Raw genomic sequence first — 18,360 nt, 5'->3', positions numbered from 1 at the left:
AATCCCAAAGTCCAGGGATTCTTTTTTTTTTTCTCCAGCCCCGGTTCACACGCCTGGTGTAATGATAAGCAAGTGCACACGTACACACACACACACACACACACACACACACACACACACACACACACACACACAGGGGCAAACACAGGGGCAAACAGCTCCCTTCGTGCACTCAATGGATCACATGTGGCAGCAAGTAAGATCCAAATAAAGGTTAAATTGAGACGGATCATTTGGTGAGATGACGGAGTGGGTAAAAGATCAGTCACATTTCCACCATGTTTTATTACTATAGCAACGGCCTTTGTGCTTGCAGAGGGGAGTGGGTGGCAGAAAAAATAGCTGGAGTGAGAGGAGTGAAAGAAGAAGACAGGAAGGAAGAGAGCGAGAGAGAGAGAGAGAGAGTGAGGAGTTTGGCCAGCTCCTCTTGCTTGGCATCGTTCTACCAATCAAGGCTGCTGCCAGCCCAAGACCCCAGGGGGCTTTAAATAGTCAAGGTCCCTGACGAATGAAAAATGAATAGCTCCTAAATGTTGCGCATAGTTGCCACCTCAGAGCGGTCTGTCGACAAGCACTTCCGGCTCTCACAGACAGAGGGAGCCACTGACGCGAAGTGGTTATCCTCCAATAGGCCATCTTGGTTTCCAGCAGAAGCATGGTGTGGCTGAGTGATACCCTTGAAGGGTCACAGGTTGGGAGCGTGAGGGTGTAAATCTCTTTACGCTTAATTTAATTTGCCTCGGAACGGTTTTCAATTTCAAGGGAAAAATAAAAGCAATTTGCATCCAGGGTTGTTTTTTCTCTCCCTAAATAAGAAAATTAGATACAAAAGTCTGCAGACTTGCTTATTACTATTATACCTGCAGAATCTAATAACCGCAGGGTAGGCTCTTAACTCGGCGAGTGGAAACCAGCAATAATGCAGCTCCTCACATTAATGCATTCAATTGTCTCTCTATAGATTTCAGTTTAATCTAACATTGTCCTGTGTTACCACAGCGGGTGGGACAATCATGTGCTGGAAAACCACTGTGTTCATGTCGTGTGTGTGTGTGTGTATGTGTGTGTGTGTGTGTGTGTAACAAGGGATCTTTGATATTCTCAACAAATTCAATATTCGCTCCACGACTTCTAAGCTCGAAATTGTTTCTCTGAAAACACACACACACACACACACACACACACACACACACACACACACACACACACACACACTTGCCTTGTCTCAAGTAGTACTCCTTGCTAAAATAAGCAGTCTTGATGAAATGCGTTGAGGCATGAGAGGAATCAATTTAGTCCAACATAATAGGTCCAACTTTATATGTATGTAATGTTATCTAAATGAATGCAATGAAAATAAAAGTTATTGTACTGTTTTGTACTGTTATATACCTTTTTTCTCTATTATTTGCATTTGGGACTTTCTTTTTCTCCAGGTGCATTTGCTGTCCGAAAATGACAATGACCCCATATCTTGTCTCTTAATTGAAGTTGAAACCACTTTGAAGAACGTGTAATGTGACAAGTATTTGGTTTGTGCACAGCAAAAGAAACAACAACCACAAAACACTGTAAGAATCCAAAAACTGTGAATGCCCCAAAACAGAAGCAGGGTGTGAAAACAAAGGAAGGAATGCAATACTATGAAGGTACAAACTATGAAAAATGATCGAGACGGTTTCCAAGGCAGAAGAACATACAACACTTCAAAGTCACAAAATTGCTAAAACTAAAATCGCACACTGGTGCGGCATTGTGCCGTAATGATTTCCAGAGGAGTTGAGATGGAGTAAATCAAAGCTTTTCCCTCCACACTCCGACCTTAGCCGTCAGATGGGGTTGCCGAGCTGATCGGGTCATCAGAATGGCTCATTACTTGAGCGAGACACATCATTAAGCCTCGTTCTGTCACAGTGAGCGCAGGTTGCTGTGACTGAGAGAGGGCAGGCAGCCTCACGCTGCGAGACCACTGTTCCTCTGCTTTGAAATATAACACAGCCTTTATGTATTCCACTCTGGATCTCCTGGCAAGTAGCGTTCCGTTTCAAACGAGGCCAAGTGGACTTTATAGACGGTTCATTGCAAAATGTAAATGCAGCTTTTTGCTGAGAAAAAAAAAAATAAATAAATAAAAAATAGGCTTTGCGATTATCTTGAATAATCCCAACTGTCACACCTAATCTAATTATATGATCATCCCTTTAAAAAAAAAACAATTATTAGGTTTTCATTATATTCACAGCTGCTCTTGGCTTTCAGTCTTTTCTTTTGCTACCAAACTGGCTGCTTATTGCAGTTGTCACACAGCATCTGTCAGCCACAGGTGAGCCCGGCACCATCACGCAGTGGCAGCTGAGACCACTTTAGAGAATTTACTCAAGTGAGGCAAGACAAAGCAGTGGTGGAGTCACATGGTGTCTTCCACCAGAGGAAATGGGTGTGAGGGCAGCGAGTGTGGAGGAGCCTGGGCGATAGTGGGGGGTGTGGGTAGGGGTCATGACAAACAGGCAGAAAATCAGCACGTTATGTAAATTTTCTGCTTAAATTGAAAACATAAATTCAATTCACACACACACACAGAGTATGATGTGACTTCATTGCAATTTTTTGTGCACACATCCAACCATACAGTCACTGGCCACCTTATCTGGTGCGCTTGCTACAACAGCACGTCTGTTAGCCAACCAGCCAATCACATGGCAGCACGTCTCAGTGCATTTAGGAATGAAGCTCCCAGTGAGCGTCAGAATGGGAGAGAGTGGCCCGAAGCGACTTTGAATGTGGCCTGATTGCTGGTGCCAGACGGGCTGGTCTGAGTGTTTCAACTGGGATTTTCAACATTCCATCCAGGTTTACAGATAATGGGCCCAAAAAGAAAAAAAAATATCCAATATCACTGAGTTTGTTGGTGAGTTGGCAGGCTGGTTGGAGATGTCAGGCTGGCAACTGAAATTCTAGTAACCACTTGTTTCAAACCAAAGTCTGCAGATTAGCATCGTTGAAAGGTAAAGCAAATGGGCTGCAGCAGCAGAAGGCAACACTGGGTGCTGCTCCTATTAGTTAAACCAGGGCGTTCTGTGTCGGCATTCACAATTTTGATGTTAACAAAATTAAAGCACGGATCCATCCTTATTTATGTCAACAGTCCAGGCTGCTTGCGGATATGTGTGTGTGTGTGTCTCTGTGTTTGCGTGTGTGTGCGTGTGGTGTCACATTCATCCATTTATGACCCCGGTGCACTCTCATCTTCTTGCAGCTACTTCCAACAGGATAATGTACGATATCACAAAACTCAACTCATCTCAAGCTGGTCTCTCTTGCACACGACCACGCGTTCACTGAACTCATTTGCCCCCACAGTCACCGCAACTCAGTGTGCAGGAGATTGACATTACGGATTTGCAGTTGACATATGAGCCGCAACCGTGCAATGTCATCATGCCAATATGGACCAAAATAACTTGTGTAATCTATGCCAAAGAAGACAATAGTGAGGGGGAAACAGGGTGCAGGGCAATGCTAGTAATGTGTACTTGATGAAATGGCCTTTGAGTGAACATAGAAGAGGCCTCAGGCTTCTAACAGCTAATGTATCCAGTGCAACGCAGACTCTGCACCTAACTGCATAGTAAGTCACTATTAACAGTTAATGCATTGCTGCCACTGGATTCTAACCAGCTGATCTATACTTCAGGTCAGTTTATCATTTTTAACAGTCAAACAACATGCAAACATGTTCTTTTTTTTCTGAAAATTCAGTTTAATAGAAATTCTTTTTTAAATTCTCCATTGTACTACATAACAAGATAGTTTGTGCCACATCAAAACAAAGTACACAGTATAAAAATAGCACCATTTCTTTGGTAGGTAAATATATGCAGTTGTTTTCACACCTCTTTTTCCAAATAATAAAATACATACTGTACAATATATTGGGAGAATATTGTTCTTGATTCTTCATATGTAGCATAAATGATATGTAAGTAAGTATCCCCTTAATAAGAACAAATAATGCAGCTGTTCTTACACTGCTTTAAAAAAAAAAAAGATAATTGTGAGAATTGATTTCAGGCATCATGCTTGGTTCAGGTGGTTTGAGACCCATTTATTGTCTGCAGAGTCGTCATCAGCAGACTTCTGGATAAATACAGTTATTTTGCCACCATCTTTGATAAGAACTCATAAGTACTACACCATGTACATACCCTCCAAAGTTGGGATCAATATAAAAAAATGATAGGAAAGAGCTGTTTTTTTACAATAATTTTATTTTCGTCTTTCAATGTTTTTTGTGCTTATTTACTTTGTTTAGAGGAAGGCTTTAAAATGCTGTTGGGCTTTTGGATTTAGTCTCGTGAGGTCATGCTTTAGATGTCAAACTGAAACGAAATAAAGAAATATTTCTCTATTACTTGCAGTAGTAACAAGCAGTTTGATACAAACATACTTTCAGACACTGGAACACAAATATAGTTTTTTTTTTCTACTTTTTTGAAACGATGCATCTGTTGTGAATTACCATCACCTCTGCAGTGAAAGAAGTTTTTCTCCGTCATCATGTTATGGCAATTTCAAAAGATTTTTTTTTTTTGCAGTATGCAGTATGTATTTTTCATAACCTTGTATAGCTTATTTTTGTCCTTTTTCCCTTTATCAGATTTCACAAAAACAGAAGTACAGTGGGGGTTGCAACAAAGCAATAAATAAATAAAAATCATTAAAAACAACAACATTTGGCAAAATATCTATAAGAGCAACATGCCGACGGACGTCCCTGTAGCTGCGAAGGATTTGGTCACAATCATCATGTGGTTTTGGGTGGATGAGAGCCTGCAAGAGCACAAGGTGTTATTCCAGCATCATGTGTCCGCATCATGTGTCTATGTATGTGAGTACAGCGTCTGGCGTGCGTGCGTGCGCACACCTTTTGCCCCTCCAAGGCAAACCTCCTCGCACTCCTCCAGGTCAAGGAAGCGATTTTCGTTCCCCTGGCAGCCACTGTAGATGAAGGGTCTGCAGGCCTGGGCCTCGCTGTTGAAGTACCATCGCATTGTGTATCGTCCACAGCTCCCCTCTTCCATGGGCAGCAGGCACGTGTTGGCTGGATCGTCTCCACAAAGCACACATACACACACACAAATTAGATAAGTGCAAATGTGGACACCACGAGGCAATTATGGCATGATAAGAAGAGGGGAAGCCGACAAGAAGCATAAAGGTGGAATCACTTTGATGAAGAAGAAGAACTGACAAAGTTGCTCTAAGAACGGCAGCGGGTGAATTGTTTGTTTACCTCCCTCTGCTACTGTCCTCTTGGTTCTGACTGATCTGAAGTCATTCAGAGGGACAGCTTTGACTCTTCTCGGCCCAGCACTGGTCGCTGCTTTAGTAACACCCACTCTGGCTGATGCGTGTGGTTCAATTTTGGATGTTTTCCCAGCTTCACCTCTGATGGTGTCGCCTGTTGACACACACACACACACACACACACACACACACACACACACACACACACACACACACACACACACACACAGAAAGAGAGACAAGCTTATGAGCAGGCACATAGACAGCAGCAAAAACAAAACACTGACACATTCTGACTGTAAAGAAAGAAAATGACAAGAGTGAATTGTTTGCACTTAAAATAGACTGTGAGAGAATAAGGAAGGCAAACCTGAGGTCACTAAGTCACACAATTGAGCGTGCACACACACGTTGTTTTGAAGACACACCTCTGACTGTGCGAGGTGGATCATGAGAAGACAGAATCAATCGATCAATCAATCAACCAACTTTTATTTGTAAAGCTCTAAATTCCATCCAAAGGCGTCTGGAAGAGCTTTGCACAGTCTAAAGAAAACCAACTGAACCCTGCAGAGCAAGCAAGGCTCGACAGCGGCAAGGAAAAACTCCCCTGTCGGAGGAAAACTAGAGCAGATCAGGACTCCAGAGGGCGCTCATCTGCTTTGACTGGTTGGGGAAATACAAGAAAACGAAGAGAGGGAGACAGATACACACTAGTAGTAAGAGTGGCAGACAGGCCAGAGTAAGTTACAGGGTTAACAACCAAATCTATATATGTGTACATATATACTTCAGGAGGTTGTAACGCTGATCATATCAGCACTAAAAAGATTGTCACTGAGAGTCAGTGCGTTTACATGGCACTAGAGCAATTCAAATTATTGCCTTAGTCCGATTATGATCAGAGTTTGAGAACTCTGATTGGAGTCGGAGAACTCCGACTGAGACACCCAGATAAGGCGATTGGAATTCGAATTTCTCTGCCATGTATACGCCTTCGTCGGACTATTAACTGGACAATGCGCGTGCGCGCGCGTCACACCTCCCTCTCGCGACTCATGGCCGCAGAACTACATCGTCGAGAGAGGAGGAGACTGGGCTGAGGCTTTCTCTTCTAAAAGAGATCGACATTAAAATACACGGATGGACGGAAAACGCGCAACGGAGACCTTCTTAAAAAGGTTCGGGGACAAGGTGAGAACTCCGATTGGACGAGAAAACCGAATTATTGCTTACTCCGATTAAGCTCTGCATGTAAACGCACTGTGAGTGAAGGAAAGTTGCCTATGGTGAGGCATCTGTTCCATAAACCGTATATAAAGATGGACGAAGCTTCCAGTTTCAAAAACGGGGCCAACGTGGAAGTACCAAAAACCTGCATTCTAGCGTTTAAATGGACTGCACTTATACAGCCCTTTTTCCAGCACCTTCACGGTAGCCCAAATCGCTTTACAATGGCCTCACATTCACCCATTCATACACCAGCAGGTGGCTGCTGCCATGCAAGGCACTCCCAGCCCCATTGGGAGCAATTTATGTTGGCGGGATTTGAACCGCCAACCTTTCAGTCATTGGACAAGCTAGTATTGAATTTGAATCGTACATTATCCTGTTGGAAGTAGCTGCACGAAGGTGAGAGTGCACCGGGGTCATAAATGGATGAATGTGACACCACACGCACACACACGCAAACACACACACACACACACACACATATCCGCAAGCAGCCTGGACTGTTGACATAAATAAGGATGGATCCGTGCTTTAATTTTGTTAACATCACAATTGTGCATGCCGACACAGAACGCCCTGGTTTAGCTGATGCTGTTAGCCAATAGGAGCAGCACCCAGTGTTGTCTTCTGCTGCTGCAGCCCATCTACTTTACCTTTCAACGATGCTAATCTGCAGACTTTGGTTGAAACAAGTGGTTACTAGAATTTCAGTTGCCAGTCTGTCATCTCCAACCAGCCTGCCAACTCACCAACGAACTCAGTGATATTGGATATTTTGAATTTGCTAATAAGAAAAAACAGAGCTAACAGACCTCAATAATAAATGGTATAATTATAATACCACACACACATTCAAATGTGGAACCTCCTAGTTTCAAAACAGACGAGAGCTCATGATGGCACATTTATTCACAATGACCCATTCATCATTCCTCTTTTCTTTCTTTTTTTAGCATTGGCTGTAGTTATTAAGAGCAAACATTCAATAATGGCTCGTTGATCAGAACTATCACTGATTACAGTTTGGTTTTGCTGCAGTTAAAAAAAACAAAAAAAAAACGTTACAACTTATCCAGATGCTCATGCAAGACCTCTGCTCAGTTCAGTCCAGATTATTCTGTAAGAATTTTTAAATTTTCTTAAATCAATATCTTTTTTTACTTTTTACTCCAATGCATTTCAGAACCTGTACTTTCTTACTCTTACTCGAGTAAAAAGAAGATGAAGTTTACTTAAACACAACAGGTGAATACTTTGGACACCTGTGCTGGCTAGATGGTTGTTCTGCAAATGACTCCAGAGACCAGTCTGGTTTTTAACATCAGCTAGATGCACATGGCCGCATAATACTGGACCGTACAACACACATTACCATCACTTTGGTTAGCAGATGGATCCAAGTACAGCAGCTCGTCCGCGCCGTCCCCGTAAGACTCGATGGAGTAGATGTGCTCGTAGTCGGGGTCGTTGGTGTTCACCACCACTCGCAGCTCGCGGCCTTGGGGATAGAGGGGGGCATCGCAGGTCAGAGGAGACCTCCACCTCAGTCTAGTCTAAGGGGTTGGGTGCTCAAGAACAATCAACGGGGCTCAGCCTCCGACAGCCGTCTCAGCCGGCCCAGAGAGACTGTGACGGTGCTGTGGCGCCGACACGGATGGAGCGCTCTGTTTTCTTGATGAGAAAACCACCCAGTGTTCAGAGGTCTCCCAGTGTCGAGCCACAAGCACCAGACACTTTGTTATCAGGGGCACACACACACACGCACACGCACACAAACACACAGATGGACAGCGAAGGGGGCCGAGCGGCAGACGGACACAAACTCACCCGCCTCACCCTGCAGGGCCAGTTGCTGTTCTGGTGTGGGCAGAGCCCTGACTGGGGCCCGGGGCCGAATGTTTGGACCCGAACCTGAGAGACAGAAGAAGAGAAGGGCAGGGAAGCAAAGACACCGAGGGAGGAAAAGAAAGAGGAGGAGGAGACCAGGGACCGCATGGTTGGGTTAAGGGAGAAAAGGAGTGGAGGAACCAACAACATGCCCACATCACCACAACAACAAAGTCTTCCACTGGTGCAGCACGCAAACTGAAAGGACTTAACAAAGTTTTTATGAGACTGATCAGTGAGCAGCAAGACCAAGTGAGACCAAAACCAAGACCAAGACCAAGACTGAGACCAAGACCAAGATTTAAACCAAGACCAAGGCCAAGACCGGTCTTGAGATCACTTCACGTTCTCTCAATCTGGTCTTGGCCTGACAACTCTTTGGTTTTGACCTTGATCTTGTCATTCTCTCGGACGTCCCTGTCTCAGAGGATTTAAAAAAAAAAAAAAAAAACAGCAAGCTGCTGGTGCAGCATTATTATTATTACGCTCCCTTCTTCAAATGCAGTGAGATGCATCTATTTTAAAAACATATTTTTTTGTCTGCCAGTGACCTCTAACATCCCAATGTGATACTTTTGCTGTACAATTCATGCAAGTGGCCACTTTTGTTCCACCCTTGGTCTTGTCTTGGTCTTGGTTCAGGAGGCCTTGGCAGCATCGCGAGCAGGAGTCTCTTAAAAACTGGTTGTCATCCTTCAAGGACTCAAGCCAGTGCGCTTGTGTCACACTCGAGTCAAACATTCTGTTTTTTGACTTGAGTTCAAATCAGTGACCTGTTCATTCCAAACTAGACCCCGTTAGAGACAGATACATTATGAAGCACACACAACTCTCTCTCTCTCTCTCTCTCTCTCTCTCTCTCTCTCTCTCACTCTCACTCTCGGGGAAAATCTCTTTCTCTTCTTCGGGCATCATCATTGTCAGTGACACTGTGGATCTCTCAGCTTCCTGCCTCTTCATCACCTATCTCATGCTGCTGAGCCACAACTCCAATGAGGACCCGGCATCCATTAACAGCCCAGTCAACAAATGCATAATTTAAAACTTTAGAGAACATTGATGGCTCTGATATTCATGAATTTTCACTTTTCAATCACTCTTCTCTCAAATATTAAATGCCATCCGTCTTCACTGTGAATTTAGATTCGATTCATGCCGGTCAATCCTCCAGGCGTCAGTATGCCTGAAAATAAAAGCTTTTGATCGTTGCCTTTCGTGAGAGCGGAGTCGCCATGAGGGCTGATCAAAGGCTGCTTTGTCAAGATGTATAATGTAAATGCGCATATGCTGAAAAGTTCATATGTAGAGGCATATGTTGTTTTTTCCACTGACAGACGTGGCCATTTGTGACTCATGGTAAATCACAGCCTTCAGGCCAGCCTCCTTGCCTGTAGCTGCGGCTGAGTGGCTCACTCACCTCCACACGCTGAGGACGGGACAGACGGACGGACCGGAAGGAGGGAAGGAAGCACAGACACAGAGAGGTAACGTTAAAGGCCAGTTTCGAAAAGAAAGAAAAATACTCCTTCTTTTGAGTCACGCTTTTGGAAAACTTCCGCTGAGGCTGTGACTCGTGCTCTGTTTTGCCATCCTCAGTTCAACCCGCGGACAACTTTCCATTTTTTCCTCCCCTTTTTGTAATAAATTAGCAATGCACGCCGCATAAAGACTCACCACAGTGCTGACTCATCTCGGAGCGAACGTACTCCCTGACTTCATCCTCCTGAATTTGAAAATAGAGAGAGCGGAGAGGAGCGAAGAAGGGAGAAAATAAAATGACCTAGATATCAAGCGGTTGTGCGTGTTCGCTCTGTTGTGTTATTGTTGTCGGCGTCTTCAGATCGAGCCCTGTGGAGCGGCCCTGCCACGCACTGACCGTCATGCCTGGCTCTCCTCTTTCTCCTTTGGCACCATCTGGGCCCATCTCCCCCTGCAAGTGGACAGCTATTAGGACACTTGTGCCCCGCAGAGAGGCACGCAGCACACTCATGCGTCAGACTGAGACCAGGTGCAAACATGAGCTAAAGACACAGTCAAAGTCAAAAGACTTAAGTGCATTAAAATGTGGGCATGTGTATACATATTAATCTAAAATTTCTATTTCGTTCTACATCAACCCCTGTAACTGTCATCCATTAGAGCTTTAAAATAAGGTTGTCAAAAATTGATTAAGATGTTATATAGTGTTTTTTTTGTTTTGTTTTGGCTAAATCAAGTATTACAAACTAAATGTTATTGCATTATCTATTATTTTATGCAATAAATAATGTAAAATTATTTGGTAAGCTTGTTTTGTTTTGACATTGCAAATTTGTTAATTCTATTTTGGCGGTAAATAAAAGTCAGTAGCATATATTTATATTAATTTATTTTTTAATGATTTTCCTAAATGGGAAGAGTACTTCTGTCACACCGTGGTAAGCTTTGCCTTGTATTGGTCATTTCTTTTTTTTTCTTTTTTTAGTCCTGTCATTGCCTGTTCATTCATTCATTCATTCATTCATTCATTCATTCATCTTCCATACCCGCTTATCCCCGAGCTCGGGCTCACGGGGGTCTGCTGGAGCCTAAGGCAGGGTGACAACCTGTGCAAGTCGTCCAGTCCATTTCCTGTTTTATCTAGAAAATTAACTGACCCTCTTCTCGTTTTGGAGCACTTTCCCATCCTATTACAATCCATGTGCTTAGATAGCCTGCGTCTCCCTTGTCTTGTGCCAGAGCGTCTTTGGCCGTTTGGTCAGTCACCACTGCCCATGTTCACAGCCGTAGAGATCACCGCTTGTAAGCCATTTTCCTCGAGACGAGTGATTTTTTTGCTTTGTATCTTTTATAGCTCAGTTTAGATTAGATTGTTAGTTTCTCTTTATAGCTGTTTTGGTTTTCCTCTTCCAGAGTGATTTTGGTTTCTTTGAAATTTCATTGTTTTCTTAGACCCTTCGTTTGCAGGCGTTAGTTGTTTCATGTTTTAGGGTAAATCTTCCATTTGGTTTGGTTTTCCTCCTGTTGGAGCATTTTGATGTGTTCATTTTTCTTAGCGATAGCCTTTAGCCTTCGTCCTCCAGTCGGAGTGTTTTATGTTTGCCTTATTTTCTTAGCTTTAGATTCTGGAGTGGTTTTCTGTTATCCTTTTTAGATTATTCTGAGAACGAGGTTAGATAAGCATCGGCGTTTCACAGTCCTTTAATTTGTCACTCTGTTAAGAAGTCGTTGGTGAATCAAATAAAAACTCATATACGATTTAAGAGATCTAAGATCTCTGCGTGCGAGCCCTGCCTTGAGTCCAGGCTTGACAACTTCAGTGGACAGAAAAATGTCCTCTCAGATCCTCACAGTGAGAGGATTCAATATTGAAATGTGTCTGCTCAACAAAATGACATAATTCTTTTGGCAACACCAACCAGCTCTCCGCGCTCTCCAGGTATTCCTGGGATCCCTCGCGGGCCAACTGTGGATGCACCTGCAGGACCTCTCTCCCCCTGAAACACACCAAAGACATCAAACATCACAGCCTCTGAATCCTGCTCTGGAGTGTATGCTCTTGTACCAGAGTTGCTAAGATGCATGCATGTTTAATAAGTCATGGACACATTCATTTCTCACGAATGACTAAAAGCACAGATTCTGCAGTCAGTCTGAGGAGAGTCACCTTCTGTCCCTGGAGACCCTCCGGACCCTTCGCACCAGCGGGGCCGTGAGCACCAGTCAGGCCAGGGGCCCCATCCACTCCCCTGGAACCCGGCGGACCAGGTACCCCGGGTGCACCCTGTCGAGACATTGGGATGCATCATGTGTTGTTGCTGACGCGAAGCGATGTGGAGCAAAGTGTTATTGTTTATGTGCCAACAGCAAGTCACGCACTCACCCTTTCACCTTTCTCTCCCTGAGACCCTTTAGGTCCTGCGAGCCCGTCGAACCCACGGTCTCCCTGTGCAGAGAGTCATTTGTCAGACTTCTTGGGTGACATGTCTCTATTTATATATGATACATACATGGACACATACATACATACAGTACATACATAAATAGTACACACACATACCTTGGGACCCACTAATCCCTCCTTCCCATGCACTCCTGCGGGCCCAGATGGTCCAATTTCCCCCTAGAAGATGCAACAAACAACAAACAACAAATGAGCACACAGAAACACTGCCATCTTCTTCACAATTACAAACATGAGTCGCACCTGTTCTCCTTTTCTTCCAGGCAGGCCAGACCGTCCATGGATACCTGCAGTCCCCTGGAGAAAATCACCATTCATTCAGCGCTCAAGCACACAGAGAGCAAACATTAAAAATGTGAAACTAATTTGACAAACTACTGTCTTGTTGATTTTATTTTTCCCTGGTGCCAACCTACACAGCCATACACGGGATAGCTGTGTAGGTTCGTAGGCTCTTCCATTGCGCTCATACTTCCTGTTGGTGTTTTTAATGCGCCCTGTGTTTGCAGCTCCATGGAGCACCACTGCCTACAACGAGTTTCCCCCAAGGAGTAATAAAGTTTCTCCTTGTCCTTATCTGCACGCTCCGTCATTCTTGGAACTACCCCCCCGATTGCCTTCTGCAGAATCCCATTCAGTTCCTCCGTCCTGGTCGCACCTTCTCTCCTTTGAGTCCATCAGCACCGCAAGCCCCTTTGGGTCCTTTTTCACCCTGGAAACATATATCATCATCAGCGGCAGAGGCACATAATGAGGTGTGACAGCCACAATGGGACAGAAGCGGAGGTAATGTAGGTCAGGGGAGGCTAAGCCTCCTCAAAACGACCGCTGGTGAATCTGCGCAACTGTAAACAAATTGCCTGAATCATTGCAGTAGTACTGTGGCTGCCTGTGTCAGTGTGTGTCTTCTTGTGTGGCGCCTTTTGTCGCAGCCAATGAGTGTGAAGGCTCTATGTTTTCTGGCAGCCTATTATATTCTAACCTGCATGTAAAGCATCATAATCAAGCGCTGTTTTGGAAGTTACACCGATCTCTGGCTTATTTCAAAGAAAAGGAACAATGCTGGCAGAGGCATCAGTCCAGGCTAGCATAATGCTATATCAATGAAAGCCAATGTGTTTATGAGTAGTTTGCGGCTTTTTTGTGTTATGTTACGTTAACGTCCATGGTCTTGGTAGGATATGAAAGTTGCTCAAACGTGAGCCTTTCAAAGTCTCAGCCTCATCCTGCACTTATCTACAAAATCCTTTTAACCAGCCACCCTATAATGAGCCACTCAGGCTGAATCACACGTATCCAGATTCATCAGTATTGGAAAAATAAGTGGGAACTAAATAAAAGGTTGGATGTTCAAGCAGTGAAGTTATCAGTTATTTGCAGCAAATGGAATCTCAGAGTGTGTTGCATCAGTGATTAACTTTGACAGATGGAACCAAAGTCTTTGCTTTTGATGCTGTGTTTTGTTCAATCCAGAGTTTATGGAGTTCACAGCCTCAGACACACCGCACACTGCTTGGCCATAATGGTGACTTGGGCCATTTAGGTGTGTGCTTTTCTAAACGGTTGTCGTCTCAACGATTTCCCGATGTAGCACAAATGAATGAAAACACACACAACAAGATAATGTGTTGACTGCAGCTGCTTCTCACTAAGTTCCTCACATTTTTGCCTGGTTTATTGATTCTACTAAAATTTAAAGCAAAGAGTGAAAAATAATTATTAGGTTTACCAGTGTGAGCAGGGTAGAGTCATAGGGCCGAACAACAACAGTAATAATAATAATAATAATAATAATGATAATAATAATAATAATAACAATAACAATAACAATAATAATAATAATAATGATAATAATAATGATGTATACCTTGATTCCTCTAATTCCTATAATGCCAGCCTCCCCCTTGTCTCCCCTCCAGCCTGGCTGCCCATCTTTTCCTTGCAGTCCCTGGAAAACAAAACACCTTCTAGATTCACATCCTGCTCGTGCAGCCAAACCGAGATAAGTACATGGAAACAAATCAGCATTTTAATGGAATGGAACAAAGAACAGACCGATTCACCGGGGACGCCAGGTTGACCAGCATCGCCCTGTACGGAGGAGAAGGCAGAGTGCTAGTAAGAGATGTTACCAGCGGTGACAAGTGGCCGGCGTTCCAATTGATCACGGTGCTGATTTAGTGTCGACTCAGTCACTTGCCTTCTGCCCTCCGGGACCTCGGGCACCTGGGAATCCAGTGGCTCCTCGTTCTCCTGCCTCTCCCCTCAGACCCTAACGTCACACACACACACACAAACATGCACACGCTGATCATTTCTAACAGACTTGGTGGTTTGCAGCCGCTGCCCTGGGAATATTGTTTGAGCGTCATAAATGTCAGCATTAGCGGACGCCGTTTCATGATTTATTCGACCTCTGAATATTTATAATTAATGCTTCTGCCTGCCAGATGATGAATAAGACTTCCTCTCATCCTTCCTTCACCCATGTGTTTATGTTTAAGAAATTTCAAGAAGCATGTTTTTCCCGTTAATTACAACATTGAGGAAACGTGCTAATATTCAACACATTGAGAGCATTATTCCAAAGTCTGTGGCCTCTTTGCAACTTCATCATTTGTACATTAGGTTGAAAGATTAAATTGAGATGCAGGTTCCAAGAAGGGTTTTATTTTGGCAGGACAAAAGAAAGCAAAGTCGATGGAAATCAATGAAAGTCCTCACAACGGCAGAGAGACAAGCATCTCTCTCTGTCTCTCTCTTTGTGCATGCATGCATGCATGCACGCACATGCACATGTAACAACAGAAGCCTCCGCCTGTGTTCTGCAAGATTACCTGCTCCCCTGTTGGCCCCTCTTGACCCTTCACTCCCTTTTCCCCCTGCACACCTTTAGGTCCTCGGTCGCCCTGAAACAACATTGTGCGTTCTTGAGTCAAAACGAGATTCGGAGCAAACGTTTCACGAGTTGGTAATACAATTCTGGGTCCCACCCAGGCCCAGTGCACTCACTGTTTCTCCTTTGTTGCCCTTTTCTCCAGCAGGTCCCCCTACCAGCAACGTGTCCCCCTGCGAGTGACATCGACACCTGTGAGCACCTGTTTGCCGCAGAGTGAGAACCAAGCGGCAAATACAACACGATGCCGCGGCGTTACAGCTCTCCCCAACCAGCGCTACTTAATGGAACGGCATCTCATTACGATTGTGTGTATTCATGTATTCCTCTTACGGTGCTCTTCTACCGCACACTTCACAAACAAGTCCTTTTCAATACATTCTCCATCCGTTGCATCACTCGCAAACGCGCACAAAATACACAGGAGACGAGAATGAGAGTGAGCGGCAGCCCGTGACGCCTTGAAATTCACGCACCTTCTCTCCTTTGTCACCTTGCAGCCCGTTCTCTCCCTGGGAAAAACGATTGAGAGCAGAGAATGTGATTCAAGTTTAATTCACTGACATGAGTGGAAAGCTCCCCGGGGGAAGCCGCATGCATAAACATGAATATGAATGAATGAATGAATGAATGAAGAGGGGAAAAAAAATGGGGGAAGCTCTGCTGGTGTTCACCTTCTCTCCCCGAGGGCCGCGGACTCCTGCAGAACCCTGGTGGACACGAAATAACATGTTTGTGACGACTCATCAGAACATGTGACATGTTAGACTGAGTGCAGGTTGTTTGCATCTCTCTTTAAAATGATGAGCATCCCAGCTCTGTGAGGGAGGGGACAGTGGTCTGAGGGACTCAGGGAGATCTTCACTAATCAGAACATGTGCAGATCGATTCCTGCCCCCCCCCCCCCTCCCAGTGCCGCACGTCACCGTGTCCTTGGGCACTTGGTGTAGTGATAGCTTGGAACGATTGGTTCCTCCTGATGAGCCGGTTAAGCCACTAACACCGTCAGCGTAAGTAGGTGAAGGTGGTCAGTGGTGTAAATAGCTATACGAGCCTGTTAACATGGTAAGCGAGTGGAAAAACAAAACAAAACATGTCATCCTGGTCGAGAGCAGCTCCGCTGTAACATTCTGGTTTGGTGATTTCCCCCAAAAAATAAATACTTGAATAAGAGAGATGAAGACAACCCAAAAAGATGACATTTTACCGTTGGTCCCCTCTCTCCGTCCAAGCCTGCACGGCCTTCCTCTCCCTATAGCAGGACACACCACAGCAAAGTCAAAATCAACGAGACGGTTTGTGTCTTACACACAGTTTCTTTAGCAATATCGTTTACGTCTTACTCTGGTGCCTGGATCTCCCCTCTCTCCTCTGGAACCAGGCAACCCCACACCAACTTCACCCTGTCAGCAGAAATAACACGTGCTGCTGACAAAAGATTCCACTGACTTGTAAACAAATTAGAAATGAAGATGTGCCGGCTTTGACAGTCACCTTGTCACCCTTGACGCCGTTGGTCCCTGGAGAACCCTGTTAAGAAAAAAAAGGTTTTACTTAACGAAACTCAAACCCAACACACATAACTACACAATAACATAGGACTCCTCAACATCAGTTAGCATCAACTATGAAGCTAAAGACACTGGGATGAAACTCACTGCCTCTCCGGCAGGTCCAGCTGGGCCCAGTGGTCCAACGTTTCCTGGACGGCCTGCAAACCCTTGGAGACCCTAAAAAATGTGACATCGATAGTAAATAATGTAGTTCACGTCTGCAGCTGTCCCACTGGCAGCTACACTAACCCGTTCTCCTGGTGGCCCAGGGGGTCCAGATTGTCCAATCTCTCCCCTCAGGCCAGGGGGCCCTGAGACTCCTGACTTCCCCTCAAGCCCTGGAGGACCAGGTGAACCGGGAAGGCCTAGGTCTCCCTGACAAAAAAGAAACAATTCAGTTACACTCTGTCCGGTAGCACGTTACAAACAGATTTGAAATGGACGTCAGTCACCTTTAAACCTTGAGGCCCCACCCGTCCTGGAGGACCGGCCACTCCGATGCCTCTCTCTCCCTGTAATTAGCACAGTCACCAATGCATGAACAACATTTCAGTTTTGTGAAAAAAGACAAACATGCAACATCTACTCACCTTATCTCCTTTGAGCCCCCAGGGTCCTTGAGCACCCTAACAAGAGATCAAACAAAACATTGCAAAATCACACAGAATATTTTCCTGCGCTGTGGCATTTTATGTAAACGCTGTTACAGGTATTTTTTTTCCCCCTGACTGAAGCCACCTTTCACCTGTAATGGTGTGTAATTTCAGCAGCTTGATTATAATAACAGTTAACATGCCATGCAACCTCAAGGATGGCTATTAGTCCACACCCTCAAGCTTCCAGGTAGACGCACTGTGAAGTGCTTTTAATCAGAGTGCGATACAGAGATGGTGGATAAAGATGAAGTTAAATGATAGCCTGACTATAGCATGGTGTTTTTTTTCTCATTAACAGTGTGAATATATGACAGTGCATGTACGCCACGACAAACTGGCTAAAAGGCTAAAAGGGAGCCGACTGGCTGTGGTCCTAAGACTGACTTAAAGCCCATTCTGCAGGATTCAGCTGCTGTCCAAGGGTGAAAATACAAAGCAACAACTGCAATGGTAAGGAAACTGTTTAGTTAAACACAATATGTTCTCAACAGTCATGAATGATTTGCAAGTATTGTGGCAAAATACGGAGATGAGCATGTATAAAAAAAAAGAAGAAAAGATCACACTTTAAATCAAACATAAAATACATATTACAAACATACTTTTTTCTCCCCAGGCTTTTGCATGCATATAACTTGAGAAAGAAATGAGGACTTACATCTTCTCCTGGCTCGCCTGGTTCACCAGATTCTCCCTAATTGAGCAGAAGGCGTGATCTCAGTGTGTTGTCATACTAATGTGAAGTGTGTGTGCGTGGGACGGCACTCACTGTCTGTCCTTTGGCACCAGCAACACCTTTGTCTCCTCTGGTACCCTGCCAGAGAGCAGACATTATTTTCCATCGCCACAATTACACAGTCCAGATTTTGCAGCACATGCAATAGG

The 18,360-nt window shown here is 44.6% G+C and overlaps 1 protein-coding gene across 1 annotated transcript in view; it reads right to left on the bottom strand.

The window, feature by feature from the left end:
- Positions 1–4,090: 4,090 nt before the first annotated feature.
- Positions 4,091–18,360, bottom strand: part of col7a1 (collagen, type VII, alpha 1) — a 54,673-nt gene continuing 40,403 nt past the window's right edge. Inside the window, exons 89-120 of the mRNA XM_076036908.1 lie at positions 18,245–18,289; positions 18,134–18,169; positions 17,410–17,445; positions 17,272–17,331; positions 17,069–17,194; positions 16,925–16,996; positions 16,761–16,796; positions 16,610–16,669; positions 16,474–16,518; positions 15,941–15,976; positions 15,743–15,778; positions 15,383–15,439; positions 15,208–15,279; positions 14,571–14,642; positions 14,426–14,461; positions 14,238–14,318; positions 13,029–13,082; positions 12,614–12,667; positions 12,467–12,529; positions 12,290–12,352; positions 12,074–12,190; positions 11,826–11,903; positions 10,304–10,357; positions 10,102–10,150; positions 9,845–9,853; positions 8,368–8,451; positions 7,913–8,038; positions 6,911–6,929; positions 5,502–5,686; positions 5,294–5,461; positions 4,925–5,110; positions 4,091–4,830 (exon numbers count right to left, since the gene is read on the bottom strand). Coding sequence (XP_075893023.1) covers positions 4,805–4,830; positions 4,925–5,110; positions 5,294–5,461; positions 5,502–5,686; positions 6,911–6,929; positions 7,913–8,038; positions 8,368–8,451; positions 9,845–9,853; positions 10,102–10,150; positions 10,304–10,357; positions 11,826–11,903; positions 12,074–12,190; positions 12,290–12,352; positions 12,467–12,529; positions 12,614–12,667; positions 13,029–13,082; positions 14,238–14,318; positions 14,426–14,461; positions 14,571–14,642; positions 15,208–15,279; positions 15,383–15,439; positions 15,743–15,778; positions 15,941–15,976; positions 16,474–16,518; positions 16,610–16,669; positions 16,761–16,796; positions 16,925–16,996; positions 17,069–17,194; positions 17,272–17,331; positions 17,410–17,445; positions 18,134–18,169; positions 18,245–18,289 — 2,241 coding nt within the window. The 3' untranslated portion in view covers positions 4,091–4,804. The remainder of the gene's footprint in view (positions 4,831–4,924; positions 5,111–5,293; positions 5,462–5,501; positions 5,687–6,910; positions 6,930–7,912; positions 8,039–8,367; positions 8,452–9,844; positions 9,854–10,101; positions 10,151–10,303; positions 10,358–11,825; positions 11,904–12,073; positions 12,191–12,289; positions 12,353–12,466; positions 12,530–12,613; positions 12,668–13,028; positions 13,083–14,237; positions 14,319–14,425; positions 14,462–14,570; positions 14,643–15,207; positions 15,280–15,382; positions 15,440–15,742; positions 15,779–15,940; positions 15,977–16,473; positions 16,519–16,609; positions 16,670–16,760; positions 16,797–16,924; positions 16,997–17,068; positions 17,195–17,271; positions 17,332–17,409; positions 17,446–18,133; positions 18,170–18,244; positions 18,290–18,360) is intronic.

This window comes from Nelusetta ayraudi, unplaced genomic scaffold (assembly GCF_046127955.1).
Source record: "Nelusetta ayraudi isolate G7.1 ecotype Tasmania unplaced genomic scaffold, CSIRO-AGI_Nayr_v1 ptg000050l, whole genome shotgun sequence".
NCBI classification, from domain to species: domain Eukaryota; kingdom Metazoa; phylum Chordata; class Actinopteri; order Tetraodontiformes; family Monacanthidae; genus Nelusetta; species Nelusetta ayraudi.
The sequence above is the reverse complement of the archived record's forward strand: the minus strand, read 5'-3'. Positions and strand labels throughout refer to the sequence as shown.